The sequence below is a fragment of the Gymnodraco acuticeps genome, unplaced genomic scaffold (assembly GCF_902827175.1).
Source record: "Gymnodraco acuticeps unplaced genomic scaffold, fGymAcu1.1, whole genome shotgun sequence".
NCBI lineage: Eukaryota > Metazoa > Chordata > Actinopteri > Perciformes > Bathydraconidae > Gymnodraco > Gymnodraco acuticeps.
This window is the reverse complement of record NW_022990981.1, coordinates 1,517,727-1,539,196: the sequence shown is the minus strand read 5'-3', so window position 1 is coordinate 1,539,196 and position 21,470 is coordinate 1,517,727. Positions and strand designations below refer to the sequence as shown.

The window sequence follows — 21,470 nt, the reverse complement described above, 5'->3', positions numbered from 1 at the left end:
AAGATAGCCTACGTTATTTTCCCCTGTGCAATTCCAGTCTCACATCTCACAGCACATCGTCATTAACAAATAACGGAAACAGACCGAAAACATTTTAAAAAAAATACAATAATACTTTATTCCGAGTGTGCTTGCTTTTCTCTTTGGAAGTCATCACATAACGGCATTGTAATACACGGTTCGGCTGCATTAAATATTACATATCTGCCGTAGTTCTGTATTTATAGAGCCCTGATGAGAAGACTTCTAGACAAACATGAGGAACTGAAAACGTGACGTGGATCATAAATATATCAGCAGTTAAACAACATCTTACATTTCTTTTCACACAATACGTCTCCTTGCAGTATCAACACTAATTCGGCTGACTTTTATATTTGATCCAATTGGTAGATAGGCTGTATTTACACCATAAAGGTGCACAGCTGATATAAAGCGACACCTAGTGGTTAAAGCATGTTATTGAATTTCATTATTTTTATTATTAGATATTAATAGGATCCCTATAAAGTATATTCATTACTCGTTATTCTCTACTAATAGTTAATTAAAGACTGTATATAATTACTATTTTGCACATCCCTTTCAAGATTTCAAGATTTTCTAAGGTTTATTGACATATATAGGCCTACACAACTATGGTGTAGTTATGCATTGAATGAAAAACTTGGGTCGCAGGTTCCTCAATAGCGCATTACAAGACATCTATCAATATTTGTGCGTACCTCCAGCAATGTTAACTATGTTGAAGCACTTATTTTAACTGATATTATACATAATGTATTATACTCTTATAAGATGTATGTAGATATTTCATCTCTGACCTTGTCAGGTATTGAACAATCAATACATAAAGAACACAGAATTGTTGAATATAAAACACAGAATTTGTGTGATTATACTAAATGATTTACAAATAAACACCACTGCATATTTAACTGTTACACATGCTGATGTAACGCAAATGTTCCAACTTGAGATCAATAAAGTATATCTTATCTTAAGCTGATCGATGGCTACTGCCATATTTGCAAAACTTGCCTCTGAACCTTAACAAGTGCATGTTTCAGGCTTATCAATTCATGTAATGTAATGTTATCAATTAACAACAGGGGTCACAAACATAAGACCAGCTGTTAAATAAAGCTCTTCTGACCTTAGCTGGCATGTGTGTATATATATTAATGCTGCCCATTATGGGCACAAGCAATTTTCACCCATTTATTAATTATATGTTTTAAATGTGAGTGTTTCCTATCCCCTAAACCTCCAGGGATGTACACAGTTTAATACTGGCAACTTATTATGGGAAATACGAAAACGTCTTTTAAAACTACAACTCCCAGTAGAGACGTGCCATATATACAGAACATGTTGCGAAACAGAATAGCCAGCATTTGTAGTTCTGGGGACAGGGTGGGGGAGGGGGGGACGCGGTGGACCCGTTCAAATCCAGTTTTGGACAGTCTGCCGTGCATGGTTCCATCCCATTTCAAGTGCTGTTCGAGGCTCGGGTAACCCTCGGAGCACACTCTCCAATCACAGAGCTTGAGGACTATCACGGGGTTTGTCAAACAGAGCACATGGTGTAGTCCAAACGATAGCTGGGGATTCTGGGTAGTGTAGTGTCTTCTGCCATCCTTTACTCCGAAAAAAACATTTGTTTCTCCGAATCGAAGGGGAAAAATACAAAAGCATTGCACACAATTTAAACCAATCAATGTTGTGTAATTAACAAGGATAATCTGGTGTTTTTTTAGTCGATGAGTAGTGCAGATATCACTGTAAAATCAATCGACAGTAAGGGGAATACTTACTTCCGGGTGTACAATTATCCGTTATCCAATGAGAATGGACGCTCACATTGCCTTTAAGGGCAGTCGACACAAACGAACGCCGTGCTTCCATGAGCGTCCATAGAAGCATATGGACATCCCGGAAAGCTGAAAATGGACGCTAAGGGCCCCCCCCTTGCGTTGAAAATGGACGCTAAGGCCCCCCCCTTGCGTTGAAAAAATCCGACAGGGGACTTGACATAACGTCAACATAGGCCGACCTGGGAGTGAGGATGTGTTGACCGGATAAGCGTACTCCCAGGCCCCCTCCAGGATCCTTGCGAGAGTAAAAAGCTGATCCGTCGTTCCACGACCAGGACGGAATATACAAATATCGATATGTAAATAATGCACTTAATATTGTTTAAGTAAGCTAGAACCTCTTGGATCATTTTCGCATCTTTGTAATTGTTTTTGTTATGTACGTTCCAACCGTAATGGTTACAGACTGTTCTCTTCCATCGCATTTTGAGTGCAATTCCTTCCCCCCCCCCCCAAACCAATTTGACTGATAGCATGTCTTTCAAATTATTTTTTGATTTTACAATAATATAATGCTTTGGCAAATATTTTTGGATTGTGTGTAATGCTGTGGTTCTTTCCTGCAGGATGGATTTATCTTTAATATTTCCATATGTATTTATATTCCAAATAATATTAAAGACCCTATCATTTAAAATGTTGGCCTTGGCGGTAGTGGTAGTGTCTAGCTAAATCCCTTTATCTTTACCTGTCATTTATTTGAATGATGTTGATAATTAAAGTCAAACAAATTGATGCTACAGTAGAAATAATAAAGCTTTCCTTTTGGTGAATTATTTAAGTAATGTCATTCATTATTCATGAACGCCTCATCTGGTCCTCTTCCGGGCTCCATATTTCAGCTCTAAGAAGGACAATGGTCTCAATCTGTTATCCAGTCACGTGAGGGGCTCATCTGAAACACGTTAATTGCTTCATCTCGCGTGTCATTCGCTCTCGAGCTGTGTTTCCCAACCATTGACCCGCTGGGCTGGTTAACAGCGGCTGATAAAAGCGCACCTGCACCGCATCACGGCTCATTATAATATTAATGAGCTGCCCGAAAAACACCAGTATAGCCAGCTAATTAAATCAATTGTTGGCCGTTAATTTTTCTGAAAGTGGTGGGTGTGACAATTGAAATTAACTCGAAATAGTTCATGTATTAAAAGCAGGTGCCTTATAGGCTATTTGACATGCAGTGTTGTTGCCATAACAGCGGCTGGAGCCCGGTGCTCTGCGGTGATGCTCCGCTCTCCCCGCCTCTCTCATCTCCGCAGAGCTCCGCACAGAGCGGCTCACCGCCTCATTTCGGGCTCGCCTTGTATAGTCAACAGCACCGTCTCATCTCCTACTGAAACAACCCACTGCTGTCACACGCACGCGTGAAATATGACGTGATGCTGTTGCCACCGTCCCATTCAGCCGTGTGTCGGGATCCTCCCTTCAGACAGTCGTGCGTATGCGCTGCTGGGAACGACATTGTGCAGAGCGGTGTTTAAGCAGAAAGCGAGCTGTTAACAGAGACAAATCAATAGCTAACTCAATCCCGATTGATTTTCCTGCGGCAATGTAAAGATGGCGAGAGTGCTCCAGTACTTGCTGTTAATTCTGATGAGTCTCGCGCTGAGAATCAGAGTTGTGGGCTACTGGTCGCTGATCTACGGTTATTGTGCGCTTTGCACCATCGTAGCCCTGCTGAAACTTTGCTGGAACATCATCCTGAGGCCGACTGCCACCTTCCAATGGGGGGTCCGTGAGACTCCCCCGGCTTGTCTGAATGACACGTCCTTGGGAACCCACTGCTATGTTCGGATCAAGGTAAGACATGAGTGTGTGGGGAGGGGAAGCCCATTGTGTGTGTGTGTGTGTGTGTGTGTGTGTGTGTGTGTGTGTGTGTGTGTGTGTGTGTGTGTGTGTGTGTGTGTGTGTGTGTGTGTGTGTGTGTGTGTGTGTGTGTGTGTGTGTGTGTGTGTGTGTGTGTGTGTGTGTGTGTGTGTGTGTGTGTGTGTGTGTGTGTGTGTGTGTGTGTGTGTGTGTGTGTGTGTGTGTGTGTGTGTGTGTGTGTGTGTGTGTGTGTGTGTGTGTGTGTGTGTGTGTGTTGCATGCTATAGATGGTGTTAAATGTTACCTTGCCTGCGTGTCGCGTCGTGCACACAGGCCTGATCTCAGAGCAGATCACCACTGTTGGTCCTTCAGACGTGGTTCCGCTGCTCTGGTCTCAGGTGGTGCTGAAGGGACAGCTCCTCTCGGCTCCACAAGCAGAGGCTGCCTGCCAGCCCCCAACAACCTTGGTGTTCAACATTATGTCATGAAATACCTAGGCATGCCTTTCAGTCATGGACAGTAACATTTACCCAGGCATTGTGCCATTTGAGGCACTATGGAGCTATTTCAGGGTCATACGTTTTGATCATTCAAAAAAATACAATTTATTTGAAAGTTCAAGTTTTTATCCTGAACTTTGAAAAATACAATGATGTATTCAAAATAAAAACAAGTATTTTAAATCATTTTTCAGGTTGAGTATTACTTTGATTCAGTTCAGCAATTTTTTTGAATAAAATATTTATTTTCAGATTTCACTTTTATACATATTTAGATATTTAAATCCTTATTTTTTTCAGTTGCAGATTTTTCGTTTTCAGATTCAAAACAATTATTTTTTCAGTTTCAAATCTTGTTTTTTCAGGTTTCACATTGCTTTTCACCTTCAGATCGTTTGAGAGCTGTGAATACATTAAATACAAGGCATTTTTAGGGACTCCCAAGTTTATACATCAGTATGAGAATAATAAATAAGCTTAATTGCAGCCAGCTATAGTTAAAAGCATGCATGTTATACACATGTACTCTAATGTAACAACTAGAGAGCCCATTGGCAAATTAAGTAATTTTGTAATGTTACATTTAAAGTAGCCTTGGTTTTCTGGAGTATGCTTAAATTCATTTACAGAATTAAAATTTTAAATACAGGATTTTACTTAAAAATTGTAGCTATTACAGTGCATCATATCTAATAAACTCGTCATATAAGAAGAACAAATTAACAGAAAATGTAAAAAATATGTATTAAAGTATTCAAACTCCTAATAGGAAAGCTTGTTGACTAAATGTAGCCTACTTAATACATCTTTGGTGTTATTTTGACAAAGCAGCCACAAGCAGCCACTCTCCTTAAAGTCTTCTGAGTAGTTATGTTGTGTCTCTGAGTGGCTGTGGATAAAAGCCTGTCTTCTCTTCACCAGGAGTCGGGCCTGAGGTTCCACTATGTGGCTGCTGGAGAGCGTGGAAAGCCACTCATGCTGTTCTTACACGGATTCCCTGAGTTCTGGTAGGTCAAATGGAAATCAGGGTTTGGGGGCATAGCAGCTGCACTTCAGCAAACAGCAGAGTACAGCCACCACTGTACCATGTTTGTGTTTGTTCCCTCTGTCACCGCTCTAAAATGTCCCCTGAGAATGAGCATTCTTTAGCTTTATACCATTAAGGCTACTATTACATCTCTGTGCTCTTCCTCCGGGGCTGCAGAGACAATTCCACACAATGCACGAGGAGTCCTCAATCACAGACACGATTTGCCGTCGGGGGAAAAAAGTCCAAAGCATTCAAGATCTCCTCCTCCTGATATGAAATGAAAAAGTGGTGCTGAGCAGCGCTCCTGGATTGGGGCCAAAGAGGTTGTCACAAACTATAAGCCGTCCATATCTCTAACATACTATCAGCTGCTGACAGGACGGGGATTCACTCACGCAAGAGGGGAGCGTTTTCTGCTTCCGTTTACTTCACTGTGCTCAGTGACACGGATGGAGAGAACTCTTTAGCGCTCTCAGAAATTAGAAGAGTAGCATGTGTGGGAGACTGTGGCTCAGTGAATAGTGTGCTCAACTTGGAATCAGGGGGTAGCAAGTTTGAGTCCCACTGCAGTCAGCATGTCGTTGTATCCCTGGGCAAGACACTTGACCTATGACCCCAAATTGCTCCTGTGGGGATTGCCCACAGTATCAAATCAAATCAAGTTTTATTTATATAGCACATTTATAAACGATTTTTGGTCGAGCCAAAGTGCTGTACATATAATAAAATTAGCCTACAGTAGAGACACTTTACAGCAAATACAACAGCACAGATTGTTCAGAATATCAGTATGAGAAAAACGACACCCTCTATCCTTAGACCCTCACATTGTACAAGGAAAAACTTCCAGTGAAAACCCACAGTTTAAAGGGAACATGGGAGAAACCTCAGGGAGAGCAACAGAGGAGGGATCCCTCTCCCAGGACGGACAGACGTGCAATAGATGCCGTGTGTAAATCCAAGAGATAATACATTTTACAGCATATAGACCGAATGTTAGGAAATGCCTGTGTCTGTAATAAGAAGATGAATCCACGAGGATGTCAGCTACAATCCTGTGGAAGCCATCAGAGAAGCAGCATGGCGAGACCCAAGGCAGGACCGCAGAGACAGGTTCAGCCACGACCCGAAGTCCACGACTTAATCCAGAACTCGGGATAGAGGATCCAAGACACAGGACTACAGCAAGAGGATCAGCCTCGACTCCGGATCCCGGCGTAGATATAGATACAAAACAGTATTGAATGTATGTAAGTCGTTTGGATAAAAGCGTCTAACAAGTGACATGTCGTGTCAGAGGAATGCTTTCTTTGCTCTAAACCTCATCTGAGATCTGAGAGTTCAGTGGTGGGATCTCATACTGACTCATCAGAATCTCACTGGAGGAGGAGGATTTCAGTTCTTATGAGGAGCCTCTAGGAGACAAGATCTTCAATTATTTTATACTGAAGTGACCTTCGCTCGCTGGAGAGAAAGCTCAGTGCTAGCTTTAAAAAGTTTGTGTCTCAAATGAGCATTTGCACTGTGCAAGTTTAAAGAGGCGCTTTCCTGACTTTGCAGGGTTATCCATATGGAAAAGAGTAAATACAGTTGAAGTGTTAATAACTGTACATGCAAGGTCAGTTTTGTAGCGCCGCAGAGGTATAAGACACTGTTGAATTGCATTATAAGAACTGAGGAGCCAGATAGTTAAAAAATATATATAATGTTCCCGTAAAAAAGAGCATATTGACCCGCAAATAACAGCCAACAGATTAACATAAAGCTAAATAACCTCTGGAGGCACAGCTGTGGAGAGGACAACGATCCAACTCTAAACGGTCCCACAAATCATGATTTACTCCCAGTCAAATATCAGTGTAATATCAATTTCTCATCATTAAGATCATCATCCACTCTTTTTCATCTTTTATCTACACACTCTTCCTTGTGGCAGTTGAGATAGAGTCAGAGGTTACTCTTCCTTACTTTAGTTGCAAAGATCTTTTGTTCAATGGTGTAATTACTTCAAGGGATTCCTTCAGTATAAGAGCAAGAGACCTTTAAGACTTAAGTGAACATTTTAAGAAAACATTAAAGAGAAGACAAAAGACACCACTGATTTGATGTTCATTCATACTTCAGTGAAATCTTAAATTGATGTTATGGTGTTTTGGTGCCTGATCCCAAAGTAGGGCATAAACCTCCGGATATCTTGACTTCTGCTGTAACGTTTTTTCAATAAAAAGTCTCTTGCAAGTTCTACAATGCTATGATCTGGGCAATCCCAACACGTTGGAGAAGCCCTTTAAAAGGAAGCTGTTGTGAAATAAAACAATTGAGCTCTGTCTCATCAATTATGAAAGTAAATCAAAGAAATGAAGGAAAAAGTGAATTTGTGCATGTTGTTTGTGTGCCTCAGGTTCTCCTGGCGTTACCAGCTGCGTGAGTTTAAGAGTGAGTTCCGCGTGGTGGCCGTGGACATGCGGGGCTACGGGGAGTCCGACCTGCCGCTCTCCTCTGACAGCTACAGCTTCGACAGCCTGGTCACCGACGTCAAGGACATCGTGGAGTACCTAGGTGAGAGAGAACAGGAGAACCGTGTGTCTGTGATGTGAACAGAACTCTTGTTTAGACAGCGTCTCCAGTTTCCAAAATAAACGTGTTTATCAGTGTTAGGCTGTGGACAGCCTTCAGGCCTGCAGCATGGTATTAAAACTTCCTGTGACTCATTCTTAATGAACATGGGACAGTGTGCAGATACCGAGCCTGCTGACTGCATGCTAACACTAGCAGGGAGCTAGCCTGAGGCTGTCTGCACCAATGGTTTTCTGCCAAGCTGACACTTTCACTCTTCAATCGGCCAGCATTTCACAGGATAATAAGCACTGCTTACCTACTGTATGAAGTAACCCGTCTTAGCATTGACACTTGCCAGCTCCTATTTTAGTGTGTATTCTTGGTGCTAATTACAAGTAAACGTTTAAATATATGTTTTGTTTTATAGAGCTCTTAATGTTCTTGCCCTCCTATTTATCAGACTTGCTTTGAACCCTCTATAACCCTGAGGTCTTCTGGTACTGCCTTTAATGATATACTGTACCTAAAGTGAAAACAAGGACCCACAGTGAGACGTCTTCTTCTTATTACAGCCCCCCAGAAGACCTGAGGGCGGCAGAGAACATTCATATGTTTAAGAGCCAACTCAAAACCTACATTTTTTATTTGTCTTTTAATTGAATAGCATTTCTTCAACATGTGTATGGAGTTTAGTGGGGTTTTATTAAATTACAATGTTATGTCTTACACTGGTTATTCTATAAATAAATACATCTAGAAATGGGGTTGATTTTGTTTCTAAAACCAAAACATTGAACTGAAAGATGCTAAAATGCTGTATGGATACATCTCCAATGGTTCATCCTACGGGCAACACATTACATTTCAATACACAGTCTGCTGGTCCATTGGTAATATTATAATATTAAGTTGAACAGCTTTAAATGGTGCAAGTCCATTTGATCTTTAACCAAGTAGAAGTCCAGCCCAGAGGAACCCTCTCTCCCTAATATTCCCCTGCACATTCCTACTTACATTGTTCTAACCGTCACCGTCATGTCTTCTAGGCTTTAAAGAGCTAATGCATATTGCTGTGGAGAGGATTCACTCAATGCTCATTTGAGTGGAAGTGGGAGGCTTGCATTGATCATAAGATAACTGCCGTACTCTGACACGTGATTGAACTACAGAGCCTTTTTACAGCGGCAGTTAGAGCCCAAATGGTCCACATTACAGTTCCACATTCACAGCCAGCTAATGGGGCCACACCAATCAGAGGCTTGCCCTTCAACCACCAATGGCAAGTAACATTGCCCTTTTCTTTGCTCACAGCAAACACTGCATGGCCCTCTGTAAAGTGGCCCCCAGACCTTTGAAGTGCATGTGATATTAATGTTGAGATGAGGTTCGCTGTGATTCATAACAGTGGTTGTAAATTGTGCCAGCAAAGGTAAGAGGATGACTTTAGAACAGTAATGTGATCAGCATCCCTCAGATGGATGCCCTGACCTTGATCTGCATTTGGCTGTCAGCATGAATAACATTCATTAGATGGGTGTAAATGTCCCAGCAATAAGAAAGTGAGAACAGTATTGATTTTGTGGCTATGACATGCCTTAATAAGCAGCACAAACATCCTTTATTAGGAACAACAACAACAGACTAATGCTCCTTTGCTTTTCTTCCAAGGATACAACAGATGTTGCCTCGTTGGGCACGACTGGGGCGGGACTATAGCCTGGCTGTTTGCCATCCAATACCCAGAGATGGTGACCAAACTCATCGTCCTGAACAGCCCCCATCCCTCTGTGTTCACAGGTATGATTGTGCAAAAGAATAAATCCCAACATAGTTTTCCCTATGTCGGGACCTATTATGCTCATTCTCAGGCTCATATCAGTATGTAGTGTCTCTACTTTAAAGAGTCCTATCCTGCTGATGTTCAGGTGTATATCAGTATGTAGTGACTCTACTTTAAAGAGTCCTCTCCTGCTGATGTTCAGGTGTATATCAGTATGTAGTGTCTCTACTTTAAAGAGTCCTATCCTGCTGATGTTCAGGTGTATATCAGTATGTAGTGTCTCTACTTTAAAGAGTCCTATCCTGCTGATGTTCAGGTGTATATCAGTATGTAGTGTCTCTACTTTAAAGAGTCCTCTCCTGCTGATGTTCAGGTGTATATCAGTATGTAGTGTCTCTACTTTAAAGAGTCCTCTCCTGCTGATGTTCAGGTGTATATCAGTATGTAGTGTCTCTACTTTAAAGAGTCCTCTCCTGTTGATGTTCAGGTGTATATCAGTATGTAGTGTCTCTACTTTAAAGAGTCCTCTCCTGCTGATGTTCAGGTTCATATCAGTATGGAGTGTCTCTACTTTAAAGAGTCCTCTCCTGCTGATGTTCTGGTATATATCAGTATGTAGTGTCTCTACTTGAAAGAGTCCTCTCCTGCTGATGTCCAGGTGTATATCAGTATGTAGTGTCTCTACTTTAAAGAGTCCTCTCCTGCTGATGTTCAGGTGTATATCAGTATGTAGTGTCTCTACTTTAAAGAGTCCTCTCCTGCTGATGCTCAGGTGTATATCAGTATGTAGTGTCTCTACTTTAAAGAGTCCTCTCCTGCTGATGTTCAGGTGTATATCAGTATGTAGTGTCTCTACTTTAAAGAGTCCTCTCCTGCTGATGCTCAGGTGTATATCTGTATGTAGTGTCTCTACTTTAAAGAGTCCTCTCCTGCTGATGTTCAGGTGGATATCAGTATGTAGTGTCTCTACATTAAAGAGTCCTCTCCTGTTGATGTTCAGGTGTATATCAGTATGTAGTGTCTCTACTTTAAAGAGTCCTCTCCTGCTGATGTTCAGGTTCATATCAGTATGGAGTGTCTCTACTTTAAAGAGTCCTCTCCTGCTGATGTTCTGGTATATATCAGTATGTAGTGTCTCTACTTGAAAGAGTCCTCTCCTGCTGATGTCCAGGTGTATATCAGTATGTAGTGTCTCTACTTTAAAGAGTCCTCTCCTGCTGATGTTCAGGTGTATATCAGTATGTAGTGTCTCTACTTTAAAGAGTCCTCTCCTGCTGATGTTCAGGTGTATATCAGTATGTAGTGTCTCTACTTTAAAGAGTCCTCTCCTGCTGATGTTCAGGTGTATATCAGTCCTCTCCTGCTGATGCTCAGGTGTATATCGGTATGTAGTGTCTCTACTTTAAAGAGTCCTCTCCTGCTGATGTTCAGGTGTATATATCAGTATGTAGTGTCTCTACTTTAAAGAGTCCTATCCTGCTGATGTTCAGGTGTATATCAGTATGTAGTGTCTCTACTTTAAAGAGTCCTCTCCTGCTGATGTTCAGGTGTATATCAGTATGTAGTGTCTCTACTTTAAAGAGTCCTCTCCTGCTGATGTCCAGGTGTATATCAGTATGTAGTGTCTCTACTTTAAAGAGTCCTCTCCTGCTGATGTTCAGGTGTAATCAGTATGTAGTGTCTCTACTTTAAAGAGTCCTCTCCTGCTGATGTTCAGGTGTATATCAGTATGTAGTGTCTCTACTTTAAAGAGTCCTCTCCTGCTGATGTCCAGGTGTATATCAGTATGTAGTGTCTCTACTTTAAAGAGTCCTCTCCTGCTGATGTCCAGGTGTATATCAGTATGTAGTGTCTCTACTTTAAAGAGTCCTCTCCTGCTGATGTTCAGGTGTATATCAGTATGTAGTGTCTCTACTTTAAAGAGTCCTCTCCTGCTGATGTCCAGGTGTATATCAGTATGTAGTGTCTCTACTTTAAAGAGTCCTCTCCTGCTGATGTTAAGGTGTATATCAATATGTAGTGTCTCTACTTTAAAGAGTCCTCTCCTGCTGATGTTCAGGTGGATATCAGTATGTAGTGTCTCTACTTTAAAGATTCCTCTCCTGCTGATGTTCAGGTGTATATCAGTATGTAGTGTCTCTACTTTAAAGAGTCCTCTCCTGCTGATGTTCAGGTTCATATCAGTATGGAGTGTCTCTACTTTAAAGAGTCCTCTCCTGCTGATGTTCTGGTATATATCAGTATGTAGTGTATCTACTTGAAAGAGTCCTCTCCTGCTGATGTCCAAGTGTATATCAGTATGTAGTGTCTCTACTTTAAAGAGTCCTCTCCTGCTGATGTTCAGGTGTATATCAGTATGTAGTGTCTCTACTTTAAAGAGTCCTCTCCTGCTGATGCTCAGGTGTATATCAGTATGTAGTGTCTCTACTTTAAAGAGTCCTCTCCTGCTGATGTTCAGGTGTATATCAGTATGTAGTGTCTCTACTTTAAAGAGTCCTCTCCTGCTGATGCTCAGGTGTATATCTGTATGTAGTGTCTCTACTTTAAAGAGTCCTCTCCTGCTGATGTTCAGGTGTATATCAGTATGTAGTGTCTCTACTTTAAAGAGTCCTCTCCTGCTGATGTTCAGGTGTATATCAGTATGTAGTGTCTCTACTTTAAAGAGTCCTCTCCTGCTGATGTTCAGGTTGTATATCAGTATGTAGTGTCTCTACTTTAAAGAGTCCTCTCCTGCTGATGTTCAGGTGTATATCAGTATGTAGTGTCTCTACTTTAAAGAGTCCTCTCCTGCTGATGTTCAGGTGTATATCAGTATGTAGTGTCTCTACATGTCTCCATGCTTTAATGTTCAAAAAACTCTCTATTTTTCTCATACTGTCTGTGCTTAAGCACCTCTTTTCACCCTCTGTCTGAAACCAGAGCCCAGTCCGCTCTGATTGGTTAGTTGGCCGGCTCTGTTATGATTGGTCAACTGCTTAGAGATGCTCCGCCCCTTAGCCTATCCCATACAATGTGTTGGGGCGCTAACCAACAGAAGCGCAAGTGTTACATAGTGATGTCACTATGTTCAGGAAGTAAACAAAGGAGAACAACGGAGGGGGGGGAGAGAAACTCCCTCTGGAGAGAGCACAGAGATGTTAGCCTTTGCCTCTTTAACGTTGTAAGAGAAAACCAATGTTCTTCATACTAATCAGATTGCTCTTGGATTATTAATATGCTTATTGTCATTAATTAGGAAGCATATTACTTCAATTCTATGTTTGCATCCATCCGGCCAATCCTCTTCTGTCGTAAGGGGAAGATGATGAGAAGCTAATTACAGGAGGCTAATTTGAGGCTGGAACAGCTGGTGGAGTAAACAGAGAGGAGAGCCATCCGGAGTCATCACGTCCAAGAGCCCTCAGAGGGTGAAGACTGGGCCTGAATTACTATCTAACAATGAACTCCTCCTCACCTGTCCTCTCCTCACCTCTCCTCCTCTCCTCTCCTCACCTCTCCTCTCTTCTCCTCCTCTCCTCTCCTCTCTTCTCTTCCTCTCCTCACCTCTCCTCTCCTCTCCTCTCCTCTCCTCTCCTCTCCTCTCCTCACCTGTCCTCCCCTCTCCTCACCTGTCCTCCCCTCTCCTCACCTCTCCTCTCCTCCTCTCCTCCTCTCCTCCAGATTACGCTCTTCGTCACCCGAGCCAGCTGCTGAAGTCCAGCCATTTCTTCTTCTACCAGCTGCCCCGCTTCCCCGAGCTCATGTTCTCCATCAATGATTTCAAGGTGGTCTGTTGTGTGGGCTTAAGCACTTTCAAGGTCAAGGTTGTGTGTGCTAGCATCCTCTGTGTGTTGTGTGTGCATGCACATGCGTTCATATGCATTGTTGTATGTTGCATGATATCACAGTGAAAGGCTTAATATCCTGATGTCAGAGATTATTTGTAAACAAAAGGATCAACTTTGGAGGAAATCTAAAATGAGAGATTATGACCAAATCATTTGCTAAATTGTATTGCGGCGTTTTGTCATCAAAAGGCAATAATACTTTTTGCAAAGCTGCTGCTGGCCACGCCCCTCTGAGAAGTGATTGGTTAAAAAAAGACCATGTTGCTCTAGGAGGAGATTCAGGTGATACGATGGGCGGTTGTTACCTTGGTTGCTGATTGGTTAATGGTTGTATAACCCAAAACACATTGTGACATCACAAAGTGGCCAAACTCTGATCAGCTCATTTTCAGACAGGTTTTTATAGAAATGGATCAGGACAACAAAAGAGAGAATCTTTTTTCCTGAAACTTTCAGAGTCTCTTTCCACAGCGGGACACATGTTGATGTAGAAGAGACAGGCTTTTGCATAATAGGGGACCTTTAAGGATAAGGAGCATTGTTGGAATATGATAACACATTTGTATATGTAAAGGTTTGCAGGGGTGACATTCTTTTAGCATTTCTAAAGCAAAAATGTAATTGCAAAAAGTAAAACGCATTGGTTGCATGACTTTACGTCACTCCGCAATGAGGCTGTAAAGGCAGACCAGTCAGTGATACCTTTTAATATCCCGACAATCTCTGGAGTCTCATTTAGCCACTTGCTAGCAGCCGCCTTTTTAAAGACTCGTAAAAGCTTCAAAACTCACAAGTGGGGTAATAACTGACATATTTCATGTCCTAGGACAAAACGTGAAAAATGTCTACACTTGTGATAACCATATACCTCATTTCAGTAACCCAATCAAAAATCCAATCAGAAAATCTATCGTCTTCGAGGCGAGGGGTTAAATCTCTAACATTGCATCAAATAATACAAGCATCATATGCATGGAAGCAGGTGCCATATGGGACCTTTCACTGATACTAAACTACTTTTTAGTACAAGAAAAAAGAAACAACTATACAATGCTCTAATTTAATGCAGAGATTTTCTCTCCATCCGTCAAATATTTACATCTACATACAGCTCCATTGTTACATGTCGGACTGGCCAGATGGCTCAGAGTGATCGGTATAAATCAGATCAAAAATAGAAAATGTGCAGTTGTATCTGACATGTGAACTGTATGCATGATTGAGCATGCCATCTGCTCCCTTCTCATGCAATGACTTATCTTAGAATAGCTTTTATATGCTTACATCAAAGAAATATCACTGACCCATGCTCAAGCAGCCAAGCGATATGTACCTTAGCACTGGGGACAAAAAAAACATGAACACACTGCATGTAATCACAATATGTAAAATGCTGTAGAAAAGTGGGAAATCTAGAGATAACATTACAGAAAGGTATTTTCTTCAGCAAAGTCTGCATTGTAGATGGTCGTATTGGATACAATGCATGGCTGCAGAGAAAAAAAAGGCAGTCCATCTACATTTGTGTTGCTATATAGCCTTGGCTTGAGTGAACACACAGCCAGCAGGTTAAGTCATTACTTAAACACCAGAACATCATAATTCCATAGCATTGACACATTCTCATATTGATATGAATATGAACAGAATAAAGATACATTTTCCCTTAAAATCTCACACGCAATCATATTTCGGATTTTTTCTTTTGTGTCCTCAGCTCCCTCCCCCTGAGCCAGAACCATGTCCGGTCTCCTGTGCTGCTGCTGTGGGGGGAGCGAGATGCCTTCTTCGAGCAGGAAATGGCCGAGGCATGCCGCCTCTACATCCGGAATCATTTCCGTCTCAACATCATATCTGGGGCCAGTCACTGGCTGCAGCAGGACCAGCCTGATATTGTGAACACCCTCATATGGACCTTCCTGAAGGAAGGAGAGGGACGCAAAAGCTACAGGAACTAAATCCACAGCGAGGCCTCCTCCACCCCCCCCCCCCCCCCCCCCCCTGCCCCTCTCGCTTGCCACACCTGGAAGCCTGGAATATGCCTGTGATACCAAGCAACATAGTGATAATGCAATCATTCTTTAAATCTTTCACATTCGAGATATTTTTTAAAGACGTCAGCAGCAAAGGAAAAGAAACAAAGCACACCTCACCAGAGAGGACACTGAGCAGGACGTGTGACACATATATTCAAGATGTTTTTTGCACATGACATCCGCCTTAAAGTTTTTCAGTTACAGCATTACAAATGTGCAGCAGAATCTCTTGTGACTTGTATTGTGTGGTGCCTTTTAACTTTGGAGTTGTAGAGATGTCCTGAGAGGCAAGGATGTGCACTTGTATGTTTCACCGGGTCGCTCCACTCTTCTTTGGGCACAGTCCTTCGGGAGCCATCGCTCTCCCACTCCCTTTATCAGGTAGTGTTGTCGAAAGAAGCTTTCTTTTTTTGTATTTTTTCCTCAGAGATGCTCAAATGTAGAGAATGTTGTTATCTTGATCTTCCTGTATAGACACGTCAGTGATGTTTGACTATTGTACTATTTTGTATCTATTCCTACACACTGCATTTTGAAATTCACAGAGCCAAGTCTACACCTTTTGATTTTATAAATAAACTAAGTGTCAATCTGTTTGACTGCATTGCCTCTCATCATGCCTGGCCTGTTTAAAGATAACAACAACAGTGGTGTGTTTGAAGCTGTGCGCTGGGCTTCATGATGCCTCCAGGTTAGACAGAGAAGAGATGAAGAACACCAGAAATACTATTGTATGTGCTGTTAAATATAGCACAGAGCTGAGTAATACAGCAGTTGATGTTGGTTATTTTGGGTTTCCTCTGTAGAACAAAAAATATATATTTTTAGATCCCTTCCTGACATTGTTGATGTAATGAAATGTTAATGTGAAATTATACTGAGATGTCTATTTATCAGTTTTACATAAACAAGTTTCAGTGCTGTTGTCAGGCAATACATTATAATATCAGTTTAAAGACAGCAAAAAACATAGACCATTATACACTTTAGTCCTTTTAATTGGCTTATTGTTCATTATTTATAATACATTGGTTTCAATGTAATTCTTAAAATTATGCCTTATTAGAAATTAATTTGAATTGCACCAAATGGCTCTGCAGTAGATCTTACTCTGCAACCACGCTGGACATTTGCTGTGTTTGTTTCTCTAATGCTGATTCAAACATTTACAGTTGCATTTCCACTGACAGCATAGGTTAACGATGCAGGAGAGGTCGATGACATCAACAACAGTCAGGGACAAGCTCTTTCGCTGCCTTCAAGGGCAGTGGGAAATATTATGTCTGGCACACAGGTCAGTATTTTTCAGGACTTTTTTTATTTTTATTTTTTTAATAATCATCGCATGGATTGAAATGTTATTGATAAGCAATATTAGTGTTGTTTTTTTTACTTGTGATTTTGCATTATTTATATTTTTAATTTTGTTGTAGACTTGTAGTTGAAGATTGTGGTCTGTATTTTTTATAGAGAGCCGAATTCAAATGACAGTGTTGTTTCCCCTAAAAGTGGGCGGGGCCGTAATTTTCGCCCTGAAGTGACGTAGATGTTACTCCCATCTATGGACATTGATCGCTTACTGCTATATTTAACCATATATCGAGCCCGATCTTCGATTTCCAATGATTTAATGTAATTGTTTGCCTGTCTGGCCATTGTAATCGGCTCTTTGAAGATCCAAAAATCCACGGTTTTCTTAAATTTCTGATCGGATCGGCAAAAACTTCAGAATTTGAATTGACCACCATTCAAATGACAGCTTTGTTCTATTTCGTATATGGCTTCGCCATTTTCACTTGCATTTTTGGGACCTGAATTTGACTATTCACATTTTTTTAACTTGAATTTTTACATTTTTATTTAAATGTTAAATGTAAATTCGGAGCAAAAAAATTCAGATAGATGATTTTCAAAGTAATTATTTTCAATGCTATAAATTCGGTGTCTGACAAAATTCAAATACTTCTGTTTCTTGTTTGCTTCCATACCGCGTCCTTCGTAGCATGTGTGTCACATGTGTATCCTCCGTGGTCTTAAAATCCCCACAATGCTTTGCGCACGGACCAATTTCCCAAATCTTAGGCGGAAATCGCGCTCCATTTAAGGCGGGACCTCGCATATGACGCACACCTGCACACCTGTTAGCCTGTTCCACCATTCTTCGTTTTCCGAGGCTAGGAAGGATTCTTGCCTCGCTTCTGAAGGAAGTGACTCGGAAGACATGTCCTACCAAGGAAGTGTCCTCGACATTGAGAAACACCCAGTATCTTGTTCCAAAAAATATTCATTACATTCAAAAACATTTACATATTTCAAACTTCAAACAATTGGACTATGGGTGGGTTCAGATCTAATTGCTACCCGGATGCAACAATAAAGTGTGAGGCGAGGTCTTACTCTGAGATATGAAAATAAAAACACAAGGGACCAGAAGAGTTTAATTGTAAAGTGTTAGAATTTCGAGGTTAGGCACAGAACCTGAAAGCATCATCTGAGGACACGGCACCTTCCTTGTTTGCACTGCGCATGTGCCGCAGCTTCCGGGCTGTGACGACTTGGCCACTCCTCCGAATTGCGAGCCGTGCTCTGGAGGGCGATGGGTGGGGAGTAGAGCAGCGTGCAGCGGTGATGTCAACAACATCGGTCAGTGGGTCAGCCGACGACACGTTAATGAAGATGCTTGAGCTGGTAACCGAACCTCATACGAACAGACGGCGGTAACTCATTTGTGTCGGTTTATTTTGGTCAGCAGACATTCATGGTTTAAGGAAGATAACTAACGGTAGCCCATGTTAGCTAGCGCGAGCATGCTAGCAATGAGAGAGACATGAGAGTAATGTTATTCGGCTAACAGCACAGGCCGTGTCGGGCAGAGAAACATCAAGTGCACGTGTAAGAATAGATATTTGTGTGGGGTTTAGCCGAGTGTGGTTAAATTATTGAAACAAATGTAAAAAGAAGAGAGATACTGGTTATCATTGGTGTTATCAGTGGTGTTTTCTCGTAAGGAAGCTGAGTAAAGCCGGTTTTCTGTTCAAAGCTATATTTGTCGATGTTCTAATTACGTTAAGGTTGAATAATATCCTTGGACGCGGTGAATTTGTTTTGGGTTGTCGAGGTCATCGCTACCGTCCTTTTTAATAGATGTTCTTCATATTGACAAGCAGCAGCGCCTCTATGGGTTACAGTGCTGGTAATAGTGTGTGGTGTGTGAAGGTGTTGCAGACTGACAGAGAGCATGTCAGGTGAAGCTGGCATCATATGATTGAAACAGTATTAAAGCATTACATTGCATTTTATTTGGCTTGTCGGATTCAAGTGATATGCTACTGTGTCTCTTTTTTCAAAGACCTGTCTCACTTGGCCAAATATATTCTTACGTTTCTTTCCCAGCATGCAACTGGGGTTTTATGTAGCCCAATTACTTTTAATAGTATGTGTTCTTATACAATGTTTTTAGCTCATTGAATGTATGCCTTGGCATGAAATGTCCTGTATAAATGAACTGACTAAAATCTCTTGCCTCTATCTCAGAGAACCTGATGAATCATGATCACCACAGAGGCTGCCAGGGAGTTCCAGGCCAAAGAGCGCAAACACAAAGAGCAGCTGAAAATATGTTTATCAGCTGCATTATCTGCAGACCTTGACAGGTAAGACATGTGACAGTACTATGCACTGAACGGGGTGTAATCTTGGATCAATGGCAAATGTCAATAACAAAAAGCTTGCCGCGCCTGCAACTTCTTTTAAAGGCTCGTCAGGAAGGTAGGGTCAGGAAAAGGGATCAATGCTGCTGTCATTTAAAACAAGTATGTAAAACAATAGTTTTACAAACAAATCTCAACTCAAAGACCACATTTAAAGAGGCAGTTCAGCAAATGTATTCATTAACTTCAACTAACTTGTCAAAGAGAGAAGTACTCAGTTATTAAAACTGTTTTAATGTATCCTCTTTGGCCCAAGAGGAGCTTATAAAGTTAGAAAAATAACCTTGGTGCAGTCACAGTGGCGGTTCTAGACCAATTTGACTGGGGGGGGCCAGTTATTTTCTGAGGGGGGCACAATAAATGCAGGACGAAAAAGACAAAGACTATGAAGTAATTGCGCATAAGAAAACAATGCAATACAGTTATTGGTATTTGTTTCAGTACACATATTTATCTCAGATACTTATAGTTACAGTTTTTACGCTCTCATGCAGGGGTCTCCAACCTTTTTTAGGATGAGAGAGGAAAAAGGTTCCCCACCCCTGCTGTAAATAATAATATAAACCCTTAATTTATAACTTAACATCTCTGTCTCCTGTTGATCTGAGTATATTATAAAGAATAGCCAGTTAATTGAAGCATTATAGCTAGGGTTGGGAACCGAAACTCGGTTCCAGATGAGAACCGATAAGAAAATGCCGGGTACCCATACAAAATTTCGGTTCTGCTTAACGGTTCCTAAACGCGGTAGACCCTGTATTCCACCGGGTCCGTCTGCTTCTACAGCCAGGGTAAGGGCGGACTGGCCATCTGTGTGTTCTGGAGAATCACAGAACGGCCGGTCGTCAGCGGGCCGTTGACGGCCGGCTCGGTACGCTGACGGTCGGCACCGCCCTTCATTTTTTAAACGGCATCATGTAAGTTGCGGCGACAGGCGACAGAGGTCCACAGTTGCCCCGCAGCGAGGCTCCCCACGCCCTCCCGTAGACAGTTCACGAGCTCAGTCACTTCATAACACCAAAGATGGGTCGCGGTAAACGCTCTAAAGTGAGGCTCCACTACACTAAAAAAGAAAAAGACAAGGCACAGTGTAATGCCTGTTAATAGCTTGCCACAGGCATAGCTCAGTTAAAATAAAGCACAGCTATTGTGCAATACATCTGTATTGCATGTATCTTTTTTATTTGTAAAAATGTCAGTTAAAGCTTAAAAAAATAAAGATATTTTTGTTATCTAAACATTTGACCTCTTTCTTTTATAATTTTGGAATCGAAACGGGGAATCGATAAGCAGAACCGGAATCGATACATTTCAAACGATACCCATCCCTAATTATAGCACAGGCCTTTGTCAGATGGTATATGACGCTGTTTCTTTTCTGCTTCGAATAGTTCTCTCTTTTTTACACCATACCTGTGTTTGCATCCCTGTTTAAAGAGCATGCAACAAAAAGGCAGAATATCCTGGCCTCTACTAATGCATGCAATTTGACCATCCTTTTTTTGTCTCCTATGAGTCCCCAGTCTTTATGTACAATATTGAATTAACCTTTAACTTCACCTCTAAGTTTACCTTGGAGGAAAGTTTCCTGGAAATTACTTTTACTTTTTAAAATGACCTTTACTTATCTTATTAAGCTTTAAATGTAATAATATTATAATATTGTCCTACTATTTTAGGCATTCATTTGAATACACACAATGGCTACAGCGTAGTTTTGCAATGAAAATCTTCAGATTAACAATGACGTAGCTATTTTGCATGTTAAATTAAAGCCTTTGAAAATGTAATCTTAAACATACCATAGAAATAAAAGCATAACAAAGTACAAGTTATTGTTTTGAAGAAAAGTAAACATCTACTGAGGAAGACCACAAAGTCTGGTTGAAAACTGTTGATGCAAGCTAATAATTGGCCCTTAAGTTAAGGACTACTCTTTCCATGGTCAGGAGCCCTTGAGAGAACTATAGAAAGGTCTCAGATAATAAGACTATACATCTTGGCAAGCTGCAAAGTTACAGTAAAGTTCACCCATGAGAAAAAATGATCTGTGCAGGTCATTGGGTTGTATCTGATGTAGATGTCCTTGTTGCTCTAGTGGTTCATCACTTTGGGCAGATTTAATCAGACGGTTACAGTTATGGACATAGTTTCATGGTGGAACTTGTACATACCGCACTCTCGGTCTTTAGCTGAGGATTCCTGGGTCACACAGATCAGTCGTTGAGGCGCGAGGAGAGATAAGGATGGTGAAGAAGAAAGGCACTGCCTCAGAGTCAGGACTCTGCTGTGTTCGTTTGATAGGGAAAAATAGGCCATCAGAGTACTCTTTGAACCTCAGAGAT

At 41.4% G+C, this 21,470-nt stretch overlaps 2 protein-coding genes across 4 annotated transcripts in view; both read left to right on the top strand.

Annotated features, from left to right (window-relative positions):
- Positions 1-3,116: 3,116 nt before the first annotated feature.
- Positions 3,117-16,019, top strand: ephx4 (epoxide hydrolase 4). Its single transcript, XM_034235607.1, has 6 exons — positions 3,117-3,677; positions 5,105-5,190; positions 7,615-7,772; positions 9,441-9,569; positions 13,213-13,438; positions 15,088-16,019. The coding sequence occupies exons 1-6, from the start codon at positions 3,435-3,437 to the stop codon at positions 15,335-15,337; spliced, it is 1,092 nt and encodes a 363-aa protein (XP_034091498.1). The 5' UTR covers positions 3,117-3,434; the 3' UTR covers positions 15,338-16,019.
- A 1,945-nt stretch (positions 16,020-17,964) lies between these two features.
- The window catches only part of btbd8 (BTB domain containing 8), a 38,403-nt gene continuing 34,897 nt past the window's right edge, over positions 17,965-21,470 (top strand). The window contains exons 1-2 of one of the 3 annotated variants that reach the window (XM_034235620.1): positions 17,965-18,103; positions 18,950-19,068. In XM_034235620.1, the coding sequence (XP_034091511.1) occupies positions 18,965-19,068 (104 nt within the window). In that variant the 5' untranslated portion in view covers positions 17,965-18,103; positions 18,950-18,964. Of the gene's footprint in view, positions 18,133-18,949; positions 19,069-21,470 lie in introns of all 3 variants that reach the window. The other 2 variants (XM_034235623.1, XM_034235622.1) reach the window with 2 other exon arrangements.

Excerpts from the sequence above, each read along its gene's own strand:
- ephx4 (XM_034235607.1), top strand. The coding sequence starts at position 3,435 with ATGGCGAGAGTGCTCCAGTACTTGCTGTTAATTCTGATGAGTCTCGCG. Across the intron at positions 5,191-7,614 it reads CACGGATTCCCTGAGTTCTG|GTTCTCCTGGCGTTACCAGC; the intron begins GTAGGTCAAATG and ends TGTGTGCCTCAG. Across the intron at positions 13,439-15,087 it reads GTATGTTGCATGATATCACA|TGTCCTCAGCTCCCTCCCCC; the intron begins GTGAAAGGCTTA and ends TTTTTTCTTTTG.